This window comes from Triturus cristatus, chromosome 3_2, assembly GCF_964204655.1.
Source record: "Triturus cristatus chromosome 3_2, aTriCri1.1, whole genome shotgun sequence".
NCBI classification, from domain to species: Eukaryota; Metazoa; Chordata; class Amphibia; order Caudata; family Salamandridae; genus Triturus; species Triturus cristatus.
The window spans coordinates 1,210,261,260-1,210,284,516 of NC_140584.1; the positions used below are offsets into that span (position 1 = coordinate 1,210,261,260).

The window sequence follows — 23,257 nt, forward strand, 5'->3', positions numbered from 1 at the left end:
AGATGCATAGGTTGATTTTTCTTTCGAGTACTATACCTCAAATGAGAATTGTTAGGTTCACTTGAATTAGTAGCCATTTTATGCTCACTTATATCTTTTGAAAAACTATCTTTAAGAATAGAAACACGATTTAAATTCCAGAATTTGCCATTCTCTAATTTCACTGAATTCTTAAAACATTTAATGACTCGCATGGGAGCAGAATATTTAGACCAGGATGTTGCTCCTAAAGGAGCTTTCACCCGCACCATATCGCCTATATTGACTCTTTTTCTTTCATCAAAAATTTTTCTTCTCTAAGTCTCCATGTACCTATGCTGTTATCTTTGACACCTTTACCCCATAAACTGGTATTTGGTGCTCTTGCCTTAAACAATTCAAAAGGTGTCTTCCCTGTGGACATGTGAGGAGAGTATCAATGTGCCAAAATACATTTCTGTAATTCCTCCTTTCAATTCAGAGAATTAAATCTAGAGTTGAATATTCTCCTTAATCACTCTATTAAACCTTTCCACTGCTCCATTGGTTTCAGGATGATAAACCGAATATCTTTTGTGTATAATTCCACAAGCTGACAAAAATTCTGACATCATTAAAGAACAAAATTGTGGGCCATTATCCGATAAAAGTGTTTTAGGAAACCCTTCTCTCTTAAATATCTCTTGTAGAAAAGAAATCACACAAGAAGATGTAACATCCGAAACTGAAGATATCTCCACCCATCTTGAATATAAATCAATCAAAACTATGAGATAGGGAGTACGATGCTCACCATTAATTGGACCCACAATATCAATTGCAATATCTTCCCATGGTCCTTTAGGAAGATTACGACATACCATGGGAGGAGTACGAGAAGTGAGAATTTTATCAATTATTTTGCATTGTAAACATTCTCTCACTTCGCGTTCAATTTCAAGATCCATGCCAAGCCACCAAAATGAAGTTCTAAGTCTTTCTTTAGTTTTTACAATACCTAGATGTCCCTGATGAGCTTCCTTGATCAACCTTTTCCTAAGAGTATTAGAAGGAATTAGTTTAGTACCTCTTAACAAAATCTCATTCTCAACCGACAATTCATCTGCTACCAAATGCCAAACCTTAGATAAAGAATGATCAAAACTGGATCCATTTAAAATCATATCAATGACTTTACTAATCTCACTGTCTTTATTAAGACAATCTTTGCACTCTTCTTCTTGTATAACACCTGATGTGACTTCACACACACTAACCTCATCCTCCAAAATCTCATCCTCAAATTTCTCCTCTGAAACATCACAAACCACACGTGAAAGACAATCTGCAGTTAAATTATCAACACCAGGAATATGTTCCACAGCAAAATTAAAGTCTTGCAAACCAATAACCTTATCCTGGAGGAAATGCAATCTAAGCCTTTCTTAGTAAAGATTTCCTTTAACGGTTTATGATCTGAACAGACTTTGAAACGTAAACCCCATAGAAAATTTTTTCAAGTACCGAATAATTGATTTCTGCATCCCTTAAACTTCTAGATGCACACGCAATCAATTTTTCCTGTCCTCCTCTTGTTTGTTTCAACAATGCACCTAATCCTTTTGAGCTTGCATCAGTTACCACAAAAGTTTCATCATCTGCGATAAAAGCTTGTAAATTAGGTGCAGTCACAAGATCCTTCTTGATCTCAACAAATTCATTCTGACAATCATTTGACCAGATAAATTCCTTTTTTTCCCAGTAAATTTCTCATATTACTAGACTTACTTGCTAAATTTTGTTCAAATTTCCCATAATACTCAACCATTCCTAAAAAAGAAACTACTTCCTCTTTATTTTTAGGAGAAACTAAATTTTGAATAGTATTTACCAAATCTTTTTTAGGAAAAACTCCTTAGGCCGAGATACAATGCCCCAAATAATTTACCCCATGTACAGAAAATTTACATTTCTCATATTTTAATGTAAGACCAGCAGACTCTAATTTCTTTAATACTGATCTTAACGTTTTGTCATGTTCCTCTTGATTAACACCAAAAATCAAAAGATCATCTTGATAAAATTTCACAGATTTTATTCCTTTTAAAATTGAGGCCATCACCCTTTGAAAAACCGACGCAGCAGACCCAAGACCAAAAGGCATTCTTTTAAATTTAAATGCACCCATAGGAGTGATGAAAGCAGTCAGGTCTTGAGACTCCTGCGTCAGTTCAATTTGATGATATGCTTGCGTTAGATCTAATGTCGTAAAAACTTTAGCATCACCTAAAGAGGATAACAATTCATCAATATTTGGAAGAGGAAACTTATCAACAATTACCTCCTTGTTTAGAGATCTCAAATCACAACAGAGTCTAATATCCCCATTCGGTTTGTTAGGAACGACAACTGGCGCCAACCACTCTGATGCTTCAACTGATGTAATAATATCCTGTTTATGTAGTTTCTCCAGTTCTTTTTCAACTTTTTTCCTGTATAGCAATCGGAATCCTTCTTACTTTTGCTGTGACTGGTACTGCATTTGTTTTTTAATGTAATGCAATGCTTATAACCCTTAAGACACCCAAGCTCTGCTCTAAATAGTTTAGGAAATTCATTTTCAAAATCACTATTCTCAGCTCCAATTTCTTGAATTTGTACCTGAGGATCTGAATTTGGATTTAACATGACCCCCAATAGTCGTTGATGAGGCCAACCAATTAAACTATCTCCAACTTTAGAAACATTAATTTTTCCAACAATTAGTTTTTTTTCCATCTCAATGCATGCGTTAAAATATTCTTTTGAAAAAAACAGGCAAAAATGTATTTTGAAATAATTGAAATATGCGAACAGAAGTCAAATTTCATATCTAACTCTGTTCCATCTATTTTTACCTTACCTACAGGATGATCATTACATTTTTTATCTTTAACTTGACAAATAACTTCTTTTATGTCTTTATTAACCATTTTCTTTCCTTTAGATTGGTAATATTTTATAAAATGACCTTTTTTTCCACAACCATGACATACAAAATTCAAAGCAGGAAAAATATTAGAATTTGCTTTATGTCCTGATTTTCCACATCTAAAACACACAAAAGTTACATTAGTTGAATCATCTTGACTTGACTCCTTTAAAGAAGTCTTAACATTTTTAACTTGACATACTGAATCCTGTACTTCCTCTACTACAGGTTGACTTTTAACTTTGTCATCTTTAAGTTCATTTACACATTTCAACATATGTTCAACTTTTTTTCGCAATTCCTACTACTTCTTCTAATGGTGGCTCATCCTTGAGCCAAAGCTCTTCTCTAATTTTGTCTTCCCTACATTTTAAAACAAACTGATCACAAATCCTTTCCTCAATAGCAACTCCAAATTTACAACTTGCAGCTAATTTTCTCAAAGCTGTTAAATACTCTTCTACAGATTCCTCTTTACCTTGTTCTCTTTTTCCAAAATGGTACCTCTCCATTATTGTACTGATCCGGGGTGAATAATGTTTGTCCAATTGTAAAAGACAAATTTCATATTCATCTAAACCCCTTTGTACCTGTGCAGATAAGGCTGGCAAACTATCCAATACTTCTTGCCCTTCACCTCCTAAACAATGAAGTAACAGAGAACATTTCCTCTCTCCACTCAGATTTGTACCACAAGCTTTCGCATAATGTGCAAAAAATTTCTTCCACTTACTCCATTTAACCGAGGGTTCACCTGGATCACACACACAAAATGGAGGTGCAGTAACATTCTGCATACTGAGAGTATATTCTAATTTCTAGACTCAACTTAAAATTATTATATAAGATACAAAGAAAAAAATATATATATAGACCACAATCAGTGTTTTTGGTACTATCAATAAAGTTACCTTGAAAAATAATACAAAACAATACTATTATACTGATGAACTTTGACTTGTGCTGACTCTACTTTTGTATCCACCAATCCTATTTACTTCCTGATGTGTGTGTCATCGATGACATATTACTTAAAATCATGACACACAGAATGGGCCAATGAAAATACACGTTATATGAGAAGACAAAATCCCATGAGCAGACTGTAAGCTTCCAAACAATCCGGTATTGTAACACTCCACTTATATTATATTCTTTTATATATTTTTTTATAATACTGATCACAGTCTTGACTGGAGAAAGTGAAGTCTTTTTCACTCTTAATTCCCTTCTCTCAATCCGTGTTCATTGGTGATTGGCCAGGTCACATTGTTAACAGAAAACTATTTTTAAAAGATTCTTCTCGTTGTCAAAATTGCGCAACACTAATTATTGAAGTTATCCGTGTTAACGCAAACTGTAACTTCTTTTCCGCATACGAACACATTATCAAGTCGCTAGTCACAGCGCGTTTCCATGGAGATGAAGTTGCTAGCGCGTGTCACTCCCTCTTCCAATGACGCAGTCGTATCACGCTCAAAATTGAAACATTAAATCTTGCCTTCTGAATTGTAACCTTACACCTGCCAATTCTTTTATGACAATAAAATGACATATACGCATTAGTGTCATACAAATTCAAAGCTCCGATTTTTAGAGATTTCACTCTATTTCGTTATGTTCATTCGATGCCATCCGTCGAGGCAAATCACAATTACTGCTCTCTCAACGAGACAAAGAGCCTTTAATACTTCACACCTGTAACCAACACAGTGCCTTTAAAATCTTCGTTCAACGTCATGAACACCACAACTCTCAAACAGTACCTCGCGGGTTCGATCCACCCGCAGTTTCTTTGAGCAAAATCTCTTTTCTTATTTTTTTTTTAACTTCTCTGCGCACTTTCCCTTCTTTTCTCTTGACCCAATGTTAAGGTGTTGAGACTATCCTTCTTCAAAAATCCCTCGCTCGTCGCCAGTAAAAAGTTTACTTCATTACATAAATACATTAAGCTTGTAATTTAGAGAGGTTTATTTATAAACACCTTATCCATCAGCTACTAGGGAGCAACTGACTCAAAGAACCTTTCATAACCAAGATTCCACATTCCATAGAACTAGTACAGTAGAGAGAGACATATGTAAACACCACACTCGGCCTAACCCCCAATCCCCCAGGGGGGGGGGGTGGCCGAGCACTTTGCCAGGGCCGGTTTTGGTTCCCAGTCCGGCCCTGCTCCCAGCCGCCTTTGAAGCGCGCCGCCACCTTTCTTACTGGGACATTCCTCTCATGTATGCCGCCCTTTTGTGTCCGAGAATCATCCTTGCATCCTGTTTCAATCTCATTAATTGCGTGAAGCGTGTCGTTAAGTGGCCGCATCAATATGCTGTGCTTGCTGGAATGCTGCAGTTGAAATATCTCTATTTCTGCCTCTTCATTGAGCGTGCTTAATCCTGCAGCAGTTCAAGCGATAGTATGCCCACTTCTGCCACCATTTGGCCTCCTTACTTGATCCTTGTGATCCGTTTGCATTCACCACTTCGCGGTCGTAAGGAATAAAGAGAAGCCAAGAGGTCTCTGCCGCACTCCTCCACTCGCGCTTTTCACCGTCACAGCGCTTGGAAATTCCCGATCTGGCTTGCTGGCTTCTGTCGGGCCTCAGCCGGATATAAAAGCCTTGGCCTCTAGTAATAATGTGTACGGAGTCTGGAAGCCAGCTGTCCCAGATCGGGGCTCCGCCTTTAACCTCCAAGCAGCATAGATGCAACGTCTCCGATCAGTTTTCTGTTCCAAAAACAGCACTTGTTTGTGGCGACAATTAATCTTTCAATATTTCTCACGTTGTTTATTTCTATATGTGGGCATTTGGGGCAGAATAATTGCGGATAAAGTTCCCTGAGCCGCAGGAGCCTCACTCAGGTGCAGCCATTCCGCTCTCGCGCCACCTAGCGCCCCACCCTTGGCAGATAATTTATAACCTAAGGGCCCGATTCACAGAACTAACTTAAGACAAAATCCTAAACTTACTACCATTTCGGTATTCACAGAAGGCATTTAGGAGTCCTAAAGTTAGGACTACTAACTTCTGTGAATACCGAAATGAGTAAGTGCCTTCTGTGAATACCGAAATGAGTAAGTGCCTTCTGTGAATACCGAAATGAGTAAGTGTCTTCTGTGAATACCGAAATGAGTAAGTGTCTTCTGTGAATACCGAAATGAGTAAGTGCCTTCTGTGAATACCGAAATGAGTAAGTGCCTTCTGTGAATACCGAAATGAGTAAGTGCCTTCTGTGAATACCGAAATGAGTAAGTGCCTTCTGTGAATACCGAAATGAGTAAGTGCCTTCCGTGAATACCAAAATGGTAGTAAGTTTAGGATTTTGTCTTAAGTTAGTTCTGTGAATCGGGCCCTAAGTAATCAATGTTGGAAACACTACATTTACATTTCTCCATGCTGAGAGTTACACCTCTCGCCTTCAAAACTGATAAAACTTGATCCATGCTGATCTTGATCATTGCCAAACACTAAAACATCATCTTGAAATGCAACAACACCCTTAATATCCTTAAACATGCCATCTACCACCCGTTGAAATACGACGGACGCCAAAGCCAACCCAAAAGGCATTCGCTCGATTTGAAATAAACCCTCAGGGGTGATAAAAGATCTTAAACGTCTACAATCAGGATGAAGGTTGATCTGATGGTCGCTGCGGTCACATCCAACGAGCTGAAAATCTTACCACCCTCCAAAGTAGAAAGCATGTCAGTGATGTTTGGCAAGGGGTGGCGATTGATCCAGATTTGTTTGTTAAGATCGCGTAAATCCACACATTAAAACATTCAACAGGTTCAATAACACCAAGTTCACACAGTTTCTGTAGATTAGATTTTAATTCAGCACGCAAGGCTAACGGAACTCTTCTAACTTTGTGTGCCACTGGGTAAGATTCATCAATAAACCTGAACTTGTGGGTATAACCCTTCGGGTACCTAGACCCTTTTGGAAAACTTCAGGAAACTGCATTTCCCACTTGTTTATATGTTTAACAGGCATAATGGGTAGATAGCTGTTCCTCAACACAACCTGTGCAGGATATTAGGGTCAAGTAATATGCCTAGGTTCTTCTGATCATGCCAACCTAACAAACTCAAGTCATCCTTGGCAACATATACAACCCCATCAAAGCTATTAGTTTGAAACTTCAAAGTGGCAGAGAATTCACCCACTACATCAATGATCTTGCCATCATATCCCACAGGACACAGTTTGGAATCAATCAAATGAGTACTTTGAAAATGGTTGTGCCAAACTTTCCCACTCAACAAGGTATAAGGTGAACCAGAGTCCGCCATTACCTTCACATCAATGCCATTGATGCTCACTGTGCAAAACGGTCTAGCAAAATCATTCCAACCAATGCGACAGACAGAAGCGTCCTTGGCCATGAGCACGTCATCATCTTCACTGGTAAAATGCTTATCCTCATCACCATTACTGGGGCTCACTCTATCATTGTTTTCTGATGTTGGACCCTTTTGGAAGATCTACAAACGTTGGCAAAATGACCCTTACGCATACACTTGGTACATGTGCGGTCCTTGGCAGGACAAACAATGGCATTTCCTAAATGAGAAGGACTCTAACTGTTTGAATGGAAGTCTTTTGAGTGACTTGTCCGATGCTTTACCAGCCTCAGATGTATCTACAGAGGTCTCCTTGATCTTGGCCTTGATATACTTGGATGTCATCGCTAAGACATCGGAAGAGTGAGCTTTTTCGTCGTGAGACAGCCTTTACAACGAAACTATTACAACGCATGCCTTTACATCGCATGTCGTTGCAACGCAAAAGGTGTGCAGCAGTGGGTAGAAGGTGTTGGATTGAACTCCAACACCTTCCCTACTGTTGCACACACTGGAGTTGGGATAGAAAATTAATCTATTACAACTTCCAGCGCCCCCCCGACAGAAAGTCGGAGTAAAAGTTTGCGTTGCAACGGTATGCGATGTAAAAGCATGCGTTGTAACGTCACCTATTCTTTTTCGTCTGACACAGTCAATTGACTCATGAAGGATGTGGTGCTCTCAATCCTAGAAGCTGTTTCTACAGCCTTCTCCAACGTAAGATTAGGTTTGGATAATAGAGCCTCTTGAATTTTCTTGTTGTTAGTTTTCTCTACCAGCTGATCTCGGATCATTTCGTTCTCAAAATCCCTATATTCACATGAAATAGCCACAATTCTTAAAGCTCCAACATAACTGGCAGCTGATTCACCTGAAATTTGAACTCTTCTATTAAATGTATGTCTTTCCATTCTAACATTCTTCCTTGCTTTAAATCTCAAATCCCGTGCTCTTAAAGCCGTGGCTTCCTCATCAATAACACTGTCACCCTCTCCTTCACCTTCTCAAGCCAAAATAGGATCAGAAGGAATGTGCTTGAGGATTTTGCGTCCTCCCGCACCTAAACAATGACGAAGGATGGCAAACTTCTCTCTATGAGTAAAAGAGTCTCCTTCGAATGCATCAAAAGCCTCCTCCCATTGCGCCCAATCAGATTCGGGATTGGTATGACTAGGAGAGAAGGCAGGTGGGGGAATTAGTGAGTGTTGCATTTTGGAAAGGAAACAGCACTGTAGACAAGAGAGGAATGTTGCAAAAATACAGTTCTAAGGAAAGGCGAATGGAGTTCTTATATCTTTATATGCAACAAATAATTAAGGTTAAATCATAACGACAAGGACTGAAGGCATTGACGATGGAAGACCTAGAACAGTACGTTCATGTGACGTAAGAAGCTACCTGCATGGTGTAAAAAGCTGTGCATCAGCAAAGACATCTTCCAGTGCACACCTCGTAGAAGTGACGTCATGAACGTGAAAAATAAGAACAAAAAGAACCCAGCTGTGCGTATCAGCAAATAATGACCCCTGTCCGCAGTACTCAAGAATGGTGAGTGAATACAGGAAGCAAATGGATTTGTGCGTATCAGTTATTAAAGTAACTCTCAAGAATAGCTCAGTGCATCAGCGTAAGACTCCTTAATTCATATAACAATACAACACAGCTGTGCATATCAGCGACAGAAAATGATGCTGTACGCTGCACGTGAGAACAGCTGAGTGTATCACCTTGAAGGACTCTGGTTGCTATGGACTCAAACCGATGGCCAGAAAATGGCTGCACGTGGCGTGATGACGCTAAGGGGGTGACTTCAGCCAACAGCGAAGGAAGGAGTCGGGCGGAGAAGGCACTCGCAGGGGCCGGCTCGAGGCAACGCGCTGTGCCCAAGGCTGTCAAAATCCACCCAGTACTCATGGCTGCCTTATGCCAAAACCATTCCACCCAGTACTCATGGTCGCCTTATGCCAAAACCATCAAAATCCACCCAGTACCCATGGCCGGCCTTATGCCAAAACCATCAAAATCTACCCAGTACTCATGGTCACCTTATGCCAAAACCATCAAAACCCAGTACTCATGTCCTCCTTATGCCAAAACCATCAAAATCCACCCAGTACTCATGGCCTGCCTTATGCTAAAACCATCAAAATCCACCCAGTACCCATGGCCGCCTTATGCCAAAACCATCAAAATCCACCCAGTACTCATGGCCGCCTTATGCCAAAACCATCAAAATCCACCCAGTACTCATGGCCGCCTTATGCCAAAACCATCAAAATCCACCCAGTACTCATGGCCTGCCTTATGCCAAAACCATCAAAATCCTCCCAGTACTCATGGCCTGCCTTATGCTAAAACCATCAAAATCCACCCAGTACTCATGGTCGCCTTATGCCAAAACCATCAAAATCCACCAAGTGGCCAGTATGCGGTCGGAAACGCTCCCAGCTCAGTAGCGGCTTCCCTCAAGAAGACGCCAGACACATAAGTCGAAGAGGACAGGGATGTCTGAATATCAGGAACACCACGTGGGGGACTCTTCCTGTCCCGGTCAACTCGTCGCCACTGCAAGGACTCGGTATGGCAAGTAGAAGGTCCTTTATTGAGTATATAGATAACAGGACGAGTCGGTACGTCTGACTCTCACGGAAACAAACCCCAACTCCCAACCGACACAATCCCACATTCCCATGGCAACTCAAAGGTTCCACAACGGAGGAACCCAAAAGCAACCTCTTGGTGGAGAAAGCGGCATCTTACCCATTATTCAAGGGCTTCATATACATCTTAGGAACCGTCCTGCATGCCCTGCATCAGCAGGTAGTACAGGATATGTCTTCAAGCGGCTAAAATACAAGCGCACAATAAGCAAGCCACTCCAGCAGGAAACAACACAATAGAATGTCTTTGTGTGGGATCACCCAGATGGATCTGATGTTTGCAGTCCTTCCTCCTCTGCATCCTCTGATCTCAAAGCTTTGCAGTGATGACTCGCAGCCTATCAGGAACATGTTGCATTCTGGAGGTTCTGGGTGTGGCCCCTGGGGGCCCTCCACTTTAAAGTTATTGTGTCTGAGTGACTCTGCCCCTATTATCATGGCTCTCTGCACCTCTGCATGTGTTGACTGAATATCCTCTGCATTTATCCCCCGCTCAGGTGTTTACGGAGCACCCCCTCCTGAGGTCGTATCCCCCGAACCTAAGGCACAGCCGGAACTCGAGCACGCCAGGACTGAGCCTCTCCTCGGCGGACACACGGATGCAGCCAAACACGGCGCTGCTCTCCCTCATCCTTATGCTTGGCACCTTCTTCATCGCCTTCTTCATGCGCAAGTTCAGGAACAGCCGCTTCCTAGGAGGGAAGGTGAGAAAATGGCGGCGGGGTGTGAAGGGCAGCGACACAGGGAGGGGGCGACACAGGGTGAGGGGGCAGTGAAACAGGGCGAGGGTGGGGACCAGCGACACAAGGCGAGAGCAGGGGCCAGCGATACAGGGCAAGAGTGGGGGCCAGCAACACGGTGCGGGGACCAGCAACACAGGGGGGGGTACCAGTGACATAGGGCGAGGGCAGGGACCAGAGACACAGAATAGGGGGGCAGGGACACAGGGCGGGGGTGGGGGCCAGCGACACAGGGCGAGGGCGTGGACCAGCGACACAGGCTGAGGGTGGGGACCAGTGACACAAGGCGAGAGTGGGGGCCAGCAATACAGGGTAAGAGTGGGGGCCAGCAACACAGGGCAAGAGTGGAGGCCAGCAAAACAGGATAGGGACCAGCAACACAGGGTGGGTACCAGTGACACCGGGTGAGGGCAGGGACCAGTGACACAGAATGGGGGGCAGGGACACAGGGTGGGGGTGTGGGCCAGCGACACAGGGCGAGGGCCAGCGACACAGGGTGAGGGGGGGATCAGCGACACAGGGTGGGGGGGCAGTGGCATAGGGCAAAGGCGGGGCCAGCGACACAGGGCGAGGGTGGGGCCAGCGACATAGGGTGAGGGAGAGACCAGCAACACTGGTGGGGGGCAGTGACACAGTATGAGGGTGTGGCCAGTGACACAGGATGAGGGTGCAACCAGCGACACAGGGCGAGGGTGGTGGCCAGCAGATTAGAAAGACAGCAAACTGGGAACTGGGACCAAGGAAATGGGAAGAAAGGCAGGGACTGGAAAGGGATATACTGAAGGGGAGGCTACACGGGCATACTAGAATAGTGCTGGTTAGGGAATCAAGGGAACAAAGTAGCACTGAAGGTAGTACTGGGGCAGGAACAAGAATTGAGCTAAGGCTCAGGAGTGAAGGTAGCACTGCAGGCAGTGCTAGTTCAAGGAAACAGAAAATAGCTACAGCTCAGGAGACAAGGAGTCAAGAGAGCACTGCAAGCAGTGCAAATCAGGAACAAGAAATAGCTCAAGCCCAGGAACAGGAACAAAGAAAAACTATAGCTCAAGAACTCAGGAAACAAGGGAGCACTGCAGGCAGTGCTAATTCAGGCGCAAGGAATAACTATAGCTCAGGAACTCAGGAAACAAGGGAGCACTGCAGGCAGTGCTAATTCAGGCGCAAGGAATAACTATAGCTCAGGAACTCAGGAAACAAGGGAGCACTGCAGGCAGTGCTAATTCAGGCGCAAGGAATAACTATAGCTCAGGAACTCGGGAAACAAGGTAACACTGCAGGCAGTGCTAATTCAGGCGCAAGTAATAACTATACCTCAGGAACTCAGGAAACAAGGTAACACTGCCGGCAGTGCTAATTCAGGCGCAAGGAATAACTATAGCTCAGGAACTCAGGAAACAAGGGAGCACTGCAGGCAGTGCTAATTCAGGCGCAAGTAATAACTATACCTCAGGAACTCAGGAAACAAGGTAACACTGCCGGCAGTGCTAATTCAGGCGCAAGGAATAACTTTAGCTCAGGAACTCAGGAAACAAGGGAGCACTGCAGGCAGTGCTAATTCAGGCGCAAGGAATAACTATAGCTCAGGAACTCAGGAAACAAGGGAGCACTGCAGGCAGTGCTAATTCAGGCGCAAGGAATAACTATAGCTCAGGAACTCAGGAAACAAGGGAGCACTGCAGGCAGTGCTAATTCAGGCGCAAGGAATAACTATACCTCAGGAACTCAGGAAACAAGGGAGCACTGCAGGCAGTGCTAATTCAGGCGCAAGGAATAACTATACCTCAGGAACTCAGGAAACAAGGGAGCACTGCAGGCAGTGCTAATTCAGGCGCAAGTAATAACTATACCTCAGGAACTCAGGAAACAAGGTAACACTGCCGGCAGTGCTAATTCAGGCGCAAGGAATAACTATAGCTCAGGAACTCAGGAAACAAGGGAGCACTGCAGGCAGTGCTAATTCAGGCGCAAGGAATAACTATAGCTCAGGAACTCAGGAAACAAGGGAGCACTGCAGGCAGTGCTAATTCAGGCGCAAGGAATAACTATACCTCAGGAACTCAGGAAACAAGGGAGCACTGCAGGCAGTGCTAATTCAGGCGCAAGGAATAACTATAGCTCAAGAACTCAGGAAACAAGGGAGCACTGCAGGCAGTGCTAATTCAGGCGCAAGTAATAACTATACCTCAGGAACTCAGGAAACAAGGTAACACTGCCGGCAGTGCTAATTCAGGCGCAAGGAATAACTATAGCTCAGGAACTCAGGAAACAAGGGAGCACTGCAGGCAGTGCTAATTCAGGCGCAAGGAATAACTATAGCTCAGGAACTCAGGAAACAAGGGAGCACTGCAGGCAGTGCTAATTCAGGCACAAGGAATAACTATACCTCAGGAACTCAGGAAACAAGGGAGCACTGCAGGCAGTGCTAATTCAGGCGCAAGGAATAACTATAGCTCAGGAACTCAGGAAACAAGGGAGCACTGCAGGCAGTGCTAATTCAGGCGCAAGTAATAACTATACCTCAGGAACTCAGGAAACAAGGTAACACTGCCGGCAGTGCTAATTCAGGCGCAAGGAATAACTTTAGCTCAGGAACTCAGGAAACAAGAGAGCACTGCAGGCAGTGCTAATTCAGGCGCAAGGAATAACTATATCTCAGGAACTCAGGAAACAAGGGAGCACTGCAGGCAGTGCTAATTCAGGCGCAAGGAATAACTATAGCTCAGGAACTCAGGAAACAAGGGAGCACTGCAGGCAGTGCTAATTCAGGCACAAGGAATAACTATACCTCAGGAACTCAGGAAACAAGGGAGCACTGCAGGCAGTGCTAATTCAGGCGCAAGGAATAACTATAGCTCAGGAACTCAGGAAACAAGGGAGCACTGCAGGCAGTGCTAATTCAGGCGCAAGTAATAACTATACCTCAGGAACTCAGGAAACAAGGTAACACTGCCGGCAGTGCTAATTCAGGCGCAAGGAATAACTATAGCTCAGGAACTCAGGAAACAAGGGAGCACTGCAGGCAGTGCTAATTCAGGCGCAAGGAATAACTATAGCTCAGGAACTCAGGAAACAAGGGAGCACTGCAGGCAGTGCTAATTCAGGCGCAAGGAATAACTATACCTCAGGAACTCAGGAAACAAGGGAGCACTGCAGGCAGTGCTAATTCAGGCGCAAGGAATAACTATAGCTCAAGAACTCAGGAAACAAGGGAGCACTGCAGGCAGTGCTAATTCAGGCGCAAGTAATAACTATACCTCAGGAACTCAGGAAACAAGGTAACACTGCCGGCAGTGCTAATTCAGGCGCAAGGAATAACTATAGCTCAGGAACTCAGGAAACAAGGGAGCACTGCAGGCAGTGCTAATTCAGGCGCAAGGAATAACTATAGCTCAGGAACTCAGGAAACAAGGGAGCACTGCAGGCAGTGCTAATTCAGGCGCAAGGAATAACTATAGCTCAGGAACTCGGGAAACAAGGTAACACTGCAGGCAGTGCTAATTCAGGCGCAAGTAATAACTATACCTCAGGAACTCAGGAAACAAGGTAACACTGCCGGCAGTGCTAATTCAGGCGCAAGGAATAACTATAGCTCAGGAACTCAGGAAACAAGGGAGCACTGCAGGCAGTGCTAATTCAGGCGCAAGGAATAACTATAGCTCAAGAACTCAGGAAACAAGGGAGCACTGCAGGCAGTGCTAATTCAGGCGCAAGTAATAACTATACCTCAGGAACTCAGGAAACAAGGTAACACTGCCGGCAGTGCTAATTCAGGCGCAAGGAATAACTATAGCTCAGGAACTCAGGAAACAAGGGAGCACTGCAGGCAGTGCTAATTCAGGCGCAAGGAATAACTATAGCTCAGGAACTCAGGAAACAAGGGAGCACTGCAGGCAGTGCTAATTCAGGCACAAGGAATAACTATACCTCAGGAACTCAGGAAACAAGGGAGCACTGCAGGCAATGCTAATTCAGGCGCAAGGAATAACTATAGCTCAGGAACTCAGGAAACAAGGGAGCACTGCAGGCAGTGCTAATTCAGGCGCAAGTAATAACTATACCTCAGGAACTCAGGAAACAAGGTAACACTGCCGGCAGTGCTAATTCAGGCGCAAGGAATAACTTTAGCTCAGGAACTCAGGAAACAAGAGAGCACTGCAGGCAGTGCTAATTCAGGCGCAAGGAATAACTATATCTCAGGAACTCAGGAAACAAGGGAGCACTGCAGGCAGTGCTAATTCAGGCGCAAGGAATAACTATAGCTCAGGAACTCAGGAAACAAGGGAGCACTGCAGGCAGTGCTAATTCAGGCACAAGGAATAACTATACCTCAGGAACTCAGGAAACAAGGGAGCACTGCAGGCAGTGCTAATTCAGGCGCAAGGAATAACTATAGCTCAGGAACTCAGGAAACAAGGGAGCACTGCAGGCAGTGCTAATTCAGGCGCAAGTAATAACTATACCTCAGGAACTCAGGAAACAAGGTAACACTGCCGGCAGTGCTAATTCAGGCGCAAGGAATAACTATAGCTCAGGAACTCAGGAAACAAGGGAGCACTGCAGGCAGTGCTAATTCAGGCGCAAGGAATAACTATAGCTCAGGAACTCAGGAAACAAGGGAGCACTGCAGGCAGTGCTAATTCAGGCGCAAGGAATAACTATACCTCAGGAACTCAGGAAACAAGGGAGCACTGCAGGCAGTGCTAATTCAGGCGCAAGGAATAACTATAGCTCAAGAACTCAGGAAACAAGGGAGCACTGCAGGCAGTGCTAATTCAGGCGCAAGTAATAACTATACCTCAGGAACTCAGGAAACAAGGTAACACTGCCGGCAGTGCTAATTCAGGCGCAAGGAATAACTATAGCTCAGGAACTCAGGAAACAAGGGAGCACTGCAGGCAGTGCTAATTCAGGCGCAAGGAATAACTATAGCTCAGGAACTCAGGAAACAAGGGAGCACTGCAGGCAGTGCTAATTCAGGCGCAAGGAATAACTATAGCTCAGGAACTCGGGAAACAAGGTAACACTGCAGGCAGTGCTAATTCAGGCGCAAGTAATAACTATACCTCAGGAACTCAGGAAACAAGGTAACACTGCCGGCAGTGCTAATTCAGGCGCAAGGAATAACTATAGCTCAGGAACTCAGGAAACAAGGGAGCACTGCAGGCAGTGCTAATTCAGGCGCAAGGAATAACTATAGCTCAGGAACTCAGGAAACAAGGGAGCACTGCAGGCAGTGCTAATTCAGGCACAAGGAATAACTATACCTCAGGAACTCAGGAAACAAGGGAGCACTGCAGGCAGTGCTAATTCAGGCGCAAGGAATAACTATAGCTCAGGAATTCGGGAAACAAGGTAACACTGCAGGCAGTGCTAATTCAGGCGCAAGTAATAACTATACCTCAGGAACTCAGGAAACAAGGTAACACTGCCGGCAGTGCTAATTCAGGCGCAAGGAATAACTATAGCTCAGGAACTCAGGAAACAAGGGAGCACTGCAGGCAGTGCTAATTCAGGCGCAAGTAATAACTATACCTCAGGAACTCAGGAAACAAGGTAACACTGCCGGCAGTGCTAATTCAGGCGCAAGGAATAACTTTACCTCAGGAACTCAGGAAACAAGGGAGCACTGCAGGCAGTGCTAATTCAGGCGCAAGGAATAACTATAGCTCAGGAACTCAGGAAACAAGGGAGCACTGCAGGCAGTGCTAATTCAGGCGCAAGGAATAACTATAGCTCAGGAACTCAGGAAACAAGGGAGCACTGCAGGCAGTGCTAATTCAGGCACAAGGAATAACTATACCTCAGGAACTCAGGAAACAAGGGAGCACTGCAGGCAGTGCTAATTCAGGCGCAAGGAATAACTATACCTCAGGAACTCAGGAAACAAGGGAGCACTGCAGGCAGTGCTAATTCAGGCGCAAGTAATAACTATACCTCAGGAACTCAGGAAACAAGGTAACACTGCCGGCAGTGCTAATTCAGGCGCAAGGAATAACTATAGCTCAGGAACTCAGGAAACAAGGGAGCACTGCAGGCAGTGCTAATTCAGGCGCAAGGAATAACTATAGCTCAGGAACTCAGGAAACAAGGGAGCACTGCAGGCAGTGCTAATTCAGGCGCAAGGAATAACTATACCTCAGGAACTCAGGAAACAAGGGAGCACTGCAGGCAGTGCTAATTCAGGCGCAAGGAATAACTATAGCTCAAGAACTCAGGAAACAAGGGAGCACTGCAGGCAGTGCTAATTCAGGCGCAAGTAATAACTATACCTCAGGAACTCAGGAAACAAGGTAACACTGCCGGCAGTGCTAATTCAGGCGCAAGGAATAACTATAGCTCAGGAACTCAGGAAACAAGGGAGCACTGCAGGCAGTGCTAATTCAGGCGCAAGGAATAACTATAGCTCAGGAACTCAGGAAACAAGGGAGCACTGCAGGCAGTGCTAATTCAGGCACAAGGAATAACTATACCTCAGGAACTCAGGAAACAAGGGAGCACTGCAGGCAGTGCTAATTCAGGCGCAAGGAATAACTATAGCTCAGGAACTCAGGAAACAAGGGAGCACTGCAGGCAGTGCTAATTCAGGCGCAAGTAATAACTATACCTCAGGAACTCAGGAAACAAGGTAACACTGCCGGCAGTGCTAATTCAGGCGCAAGGAATAACTTTAGCTCAGGAACTCAGGAAACAAGAGAGCACTGCAGGCAGTGCTAATTCAGGCGCAAGGAATAACTATATCTCAGGAACTCAGGAAACAAGGGAGCACTGCAGGCAGTGCTAATTCAGGCGCAAGGAATAACTATAGCTCAGGAACTCAGGAAACAAGGGAGCACTGCAGGCAGTGCTAATTCAGGCACAAGGAATAACTATACCTCAGGAACTCAGGAAACAAGGGAGCACTGCAGGCAGTGCTAATTCAGGCGCAAGGAATAACTATAGCTCAGGAACTCAGGAAACAAGGGAGCACTGCAGGCAGTGCTAATTCAGGCGCAAGTAATAACTATACCTCAGGAACTCAGGAAACAAGGTAACACTGCCGGCAGTGCTAATTCAGGCGCAAGGAATAACTATAGCTCAGGAACTCAGGAAACAAGGGAGCACTGCAGGCAGTGCTAATTCAGGCGCAAGGAATAACTATAGCTCAGGAACTCAGGAAACAAGGGAGCACTGCAGGCAGTGCTAATTCAGGCGCAAGGAATAACTATACCTCAGGAACTCAGGAAACAAGGGAGCACTGCAGGCAGTGCTAATTCAGGCGCAAGGAATAACTATAGCTCAAGAACTCAGGAAACAAGGGAGCACTGCAGGCAGTGCTAATTCAGGCGCAAGTAATAACTATACCTCAGGAACTCAGGAAACAAGGTAACACTGCCGGCAGTGCTAATTCAGGCGCAAGGAATAACTATAGCTCAGGAACTCAGGAAACAAGGGAGCACTGCAGGCAGTGCTAATTCAGGCGCAAGGAATAACTATAGCTCAGGAACTCAGGAAACAAGGGAGCACTGCAGGCAGTGCTAATTCAGGCGCAAGGAATAACTATAGCTCAGGAACTCGGGAAACAAGGTAACACTGCAGGCAGTGCTAATTCAGGCGCAAGTAATAACTATACCTCAGGAACTCAGGAAACAAGGTAACACTGCCGGCAGTGCTAATTCAGGCGCAAGGAATAACTATAGCTCAGGAACTCAGGAAACAAGGGAGCACTGCAGGCAGTGCTAATTCAGGCGCAAGGAATAACTATAGCTCAGGAACTCAGGAAACAAGGGAGCACTGCAGGCAGTGCTAATTCAGGCACAAGGAATAACTATACCTCAGGAACTCAGGAAACAAGGGAGCACTGCAGGCAGTGCTAATTCAGGCGCAAGGAATAACTATAGCTCAGGAACTCAGGAAACAAGGGAGCACTGCAGGCAGTGCTAATTCAGGCGCAAGTAATAACTATACCTCAGGAACTCAGGAAACAAGGTAACACTGCCGGCAGTGCTAATTCAGGCGCAAGGAATAACTATAGCTCAGGAACTCAGGAAACAAGGGAGCACTGCAGGCAGTGCTAATTCAGGCGCAAGGAATAACTATAGCTCAGGAACTCAGGAAACAAGGGAGCACTGCAGGCAGTGCTAATTCAGGCACAAGGAATAACTATACCTCAGGAACTCAGGAAACAAGGGAGCACTGCAGGCAGTGCTAATTCAGGCGCAAGGAATAACTATAGCTCAGGAACTCAGGAAACAAGGGAGCACTGCAGGCAGTGCTAATTCAGGCGCAAGTAATAACTATAGCTCAGGAACTCAGGAAACAAGGGAGCCCTGCAGGCAGTGCTAATTCAGGCACGAGGAATAACTATAGCTCAGGAACTCAGGAAACAAGGGAGCACTGCAGGCAGTGCTAATTCAGGCACAAGGAATAACTATACCTCAGGAACTCAGGAAACAAGGGAGCACTGCAGGCAGTGCTAATTCAGGCACAAGGAATAACTATAGCTCAGGAACTCAGGAAACAAGGGAGCACTGCAGGCAGTGCTAATTCAGGCGCAAGGAATAACTATAGCTCAGGAACTCAGGAAACAAGGGAGCACTGCAGGCAGTGCTAATTCAGGCACAAGGAATAACTATAGCTCAGGAACTCAGGACACAAGGTAACACTGCAGGCAGAGCTAATTCAGGCACAAGGAATAACTATACCTCAGGAACTCAGGAAACAAGGGAGCACTGCAGGCAGTGCTAATTCAGGCGCAAGGAATAACTATAGCTCAGGAACTCAGGAAACAAGGGAGCACTGCAGGCAGTGCTAATTCAGGCGCAAGTAATAACTATAGCTCAGGAACTCAGGAAACAAGGGAGCACTGCAGGCAGTGCCAATTCAGGCACAAGGAATAACTATAGCTCAGGAACTCAGGAAACAAGGGAGCACTGCAGGCAGTGCTAATTCAGGCACAAGGAATAACTATACCTCAGGAACTCAGGAAACAAGGGAGCACTGCAGGCAGAGCTAATTCAGGCACAAGGAATAACTTAGCTCAGGAACTCAGGACACAAGGGAGCACTGCAGGCAGAGCTAATTCAGGCACAGGGAACGGCTATAACTCAGGAATCAAGGAACCAGGATTAACTATAGCTCAGGAATCAAGGATTATCAAAAACTCAGGAACCAATGACTGCTCTCACCGGAACACAGCTACAATGACCAACACTGGAATGAAGGGAGCTAGGACTTAAAAAAGCTCACGGTAATCACATGCATGAGGTGTGAGCAGGCTAGCAGCAGCCAGCCACAGGTGAGCTGAATTCCTCCACCCATACTGGACCTGCAGGGGTGGAGACAAAGCAGTGAGCAGGGAATTCAAGCATGAGCTGGCTGGCATGAGCTGGCTGGCTTCAAGCATGAGCTGGCTGGCTCTCACAATCCCCAGCATGGGTTGGAAATGGATGACAATTTGCAAGTATAATCCAAATGACTGGAAATCAGTATATGCATGAAGGGGATGGTCTGGAAGCTTATTAGAACACTGGAGAGCCCCACAATTCAGCCCCCTGGTCGGAATCACGAGAATGCAGGGAGCGTATCATGACACAGGAACACAAGGTGAGAGCGGGGCCAGCAACAAAGGGCGAGGGTGGGGGCCAGTGACACAGGGCGAGGGCGGGAACCAGTGACACAGAGTGAGGGAGAAATCAGCGACACAGGGTGCGGGGGCAGTGACACGGTGAGGGCGGGGCCAACGACACAGGGTGGGGGGAAGTGACACAGCATGAGGGGTGGCCAGCGACCCAGGGTGAAGATGGGGCCAGCGACACAGGGTGGGAGTGACACAGGGCGAGGTTGGTGGCCAGCAACACAGAGCGGGCCAGTGACACAGGGTGGGGGGACCAATGACACAGGGTTGGGGGGGAAGTGACACAGCATGAGGGGTGACCAGCGATACAGGGTGAAGGCGGGGGCCAGCGACTCAGGGTGGGAGTGACACAGGGTGAGGGGGGACCAGCGGCACAGGGTGGGGGGCAGTGAAACAGGGCAAGGGTGGTGGCCACCAACATAGGGCGAGGGCGGAGGCCAGTGACACAGGGCGAGAGCGGGAGCCAGCACAACAGGGCCAAGGTGGGGACCATTGACACAAGGCGAGAGCGGGGGCCAGCAACACAGGGTGAGGGGGACCAGCTACACAGTGTGGGGTCCAGGAACACAGGGTGAGGGTGGGGGCCAGCGACACAGGGTGATGGTGGGGACCATTCACACAGGGCGAGGGCAGGGGCCAGGAACACAGGGCGGGTGCCAGGAACATGGGGTGAGGGCGATACAAGTTGAGGTGGGACAAGCGACACAGGGTGGTGGGACCGGCGGCACAGGGTGGGGGGGCAGTGACATAGGGTGAGGGGGGACCAGTGACATAGGGTGAGGGTGGGGCCAGCGACACAGGATGAGGGCGGGGCCAGGGACAGAGGGAGAGGGTGTGGTGACACAAGGTGAGGGCAGGGGCCATCGACACAGGGTGAGGGTGGGGTCTAGCAACACAGTGCGATTGCGGGGGCCAGCGACACAGGGTGAGTGCTGGGGTGACACCAGGCGAGGGTGGGGCCAGTGACACAGGTTGAGGGGGGACCAGCGACATAGGTTGGGGGACAGTGACACAAGGTGAGGGGGACACCAGCGACACAGGGTGAGATGGGCGCTAGCGACACGGAGTGAGGGTGGGGGTCAGCGGCACAGGGTGAGGGCAGGGGTCAGCAGTACAGGGTGAGGGTGAGGCCCAGTGACACAGGTTGAGTGGGGGACCAGCAACACAGGGTGAGGGTAGGGCCAGGAACACAGGGCAAGGACTTGGATCAGTGGCACAGGGCAAGGAAAGGGGCCAGTGACACAGGGTGAGGGCAGAGGACAGGAACACAGGGGGAGGGCAGGGACCAGTGACACAGGGGGAGGGCTGGGCCGGCGCTGCAGGGTGAGGGCGTGTGCCAGCGACACAGGGTGAGGGCGCCTCCGAACAACACAGGATGAGGGCGCGAGCCAGCAAAACAAGGCTCACAGAATGTGTTAATCAGTGGTCTAAGTGCATTAGAAATGTATAGGAACTGTGATGCTGCGTGCAATCGGGCGGGGTCAGTAAGTGTGGGTGCGGGGTCAAAGATTTGGCTAAAAAAAATAATATTCTGTACTTTTTTTTGTCATTTACCTTAGGGTAGCTACATGTGAAATAGAGCACGGCTTAAATGAGAAACAAAGGAAAACAAAAATACGTTAGTCAATGGCAAATGCACTATATAACATTATAAAACCTCTATAAGTCAATGCACTGCAGGGGTGCAGGTGTAACCAGAGAGACGCAGACTTAATTCTTGGTTGGTACAGTGGAGAATAGAGACTTGTGTATTTTTAGTGCTATGAGGTCCCAGCATCTGACAGCATTGTGCACACGTAAGCCATTATTTTAAACCTGCATAATTACACACACTAAAAGATAGACGGATACAAAATGCTCAAAAAGACCGCATGATGCTTCCAAAATATGGATTTTAGTAATACCCAGACTGTTCATGATGCATTTTTTTATGTAGCTGTCCCTTAAATGCAAGCACTTCACAGCTCAGCTGGTAACTCCCTTGCCCTTACCGCCCTGGACTGGAAGCAATCATCCTAGGACCGGTTTCGGGGTTTCACCCCTCTTCAGCCAGGATAGCTTGATTCCAGTGGCATGGAGAGCACGGGACCTACGTCTAGGCATACCCGTCCCACTCGGGGTGACAAATGCAAAAACTACAGTTGATGGACAGAATGCAGGACAAAGTCATACATTCACCCCAGTACAGAGATCTGGGCCTAAATCCATCTGTTTTTTGCTCACCATGCCATTCCAGTTTGAACCAAGCCATATGCAAATCAGTCTTGACCCTGTGCCTCATGGGTACAGTCCAGCCCGAACTGCCAAGTCAGGTCCTCCCTTGACTAGAAACAAGCATCCTAGGACCGGTTTCTGGCATTTCAGCCGTCTTCAGCCAGGCTTGCTTGATTTCCAGTGGCATGGAGTGCATGGGACCCACGTCTGGGCATACCCATCCCGCTCAGGGTGACAAATGCAAAAACAACAGTTGATGGACAGAATGCAGAACAATGTCATACATTCACCCCAGTACAGAGATCTGGGCCTAAATCCATCTTTTTTTGCTCACCATGCCATTCCAGTTTGAACCCAGCCATATGCAAATCAGTCTTGACCCTGTGCCTCATGGCAACAGTCCAGCCCGAACTGCCAAGTCAGGTCCTCCCTTGACTGGAAACAAGCATCCTAGGACCAGTTTCGGGGTTTCACCCCTCTTCAGCCAGGATAGCTTGATTCCAGTGGCATGGAGAGCACGGGACCCACGTCTGGGCATACCTGGCGCAATTAGGGCAAGAAAGCAAAAGACACACATTTGATGGACGGAAAGCAGATCAAATCAAAACATTCACACCCAGTCATGAGATCTGGGTTAAATCCATCATTCTTTTGCTCACCATGCCACCCGAATTTAGATATGGCCATATGCAAATCAGTCTTGACCCTGCGCCTCATGGTAAAGGTCCAGCCCGAACTGCCAAGCCAGGTCCTC

The 23,257-nt window shown here is 46.4% G+C and overlaps 1 protein-coding gene across 3 annotated transcripts in view; it reads left to right on the top strand.

Annotated features, from left to right (window-relative positions):
• The window catches only part of SLC4A3 (solute carrier family 4 member 3), a 696,397-nt gene that overhangs the window by 541,753 nt on the left and 131,387 nt on the right, over positions 1-23,257 (top strand). For all 3 annotated transcript variants that reach the window (XM_085650187.1, XM_085650189.1, XM_085650188.1), the window contains one exon: positions 10,434-10,640. In XM_085650187.1, the coding sequence (XP_085506313.1) occupies positions 10,434-10,640 (207 nt within the window). The remainder of the gene's footprint in view (positions 1-10,433; positions 10,641-23,257) is intronic.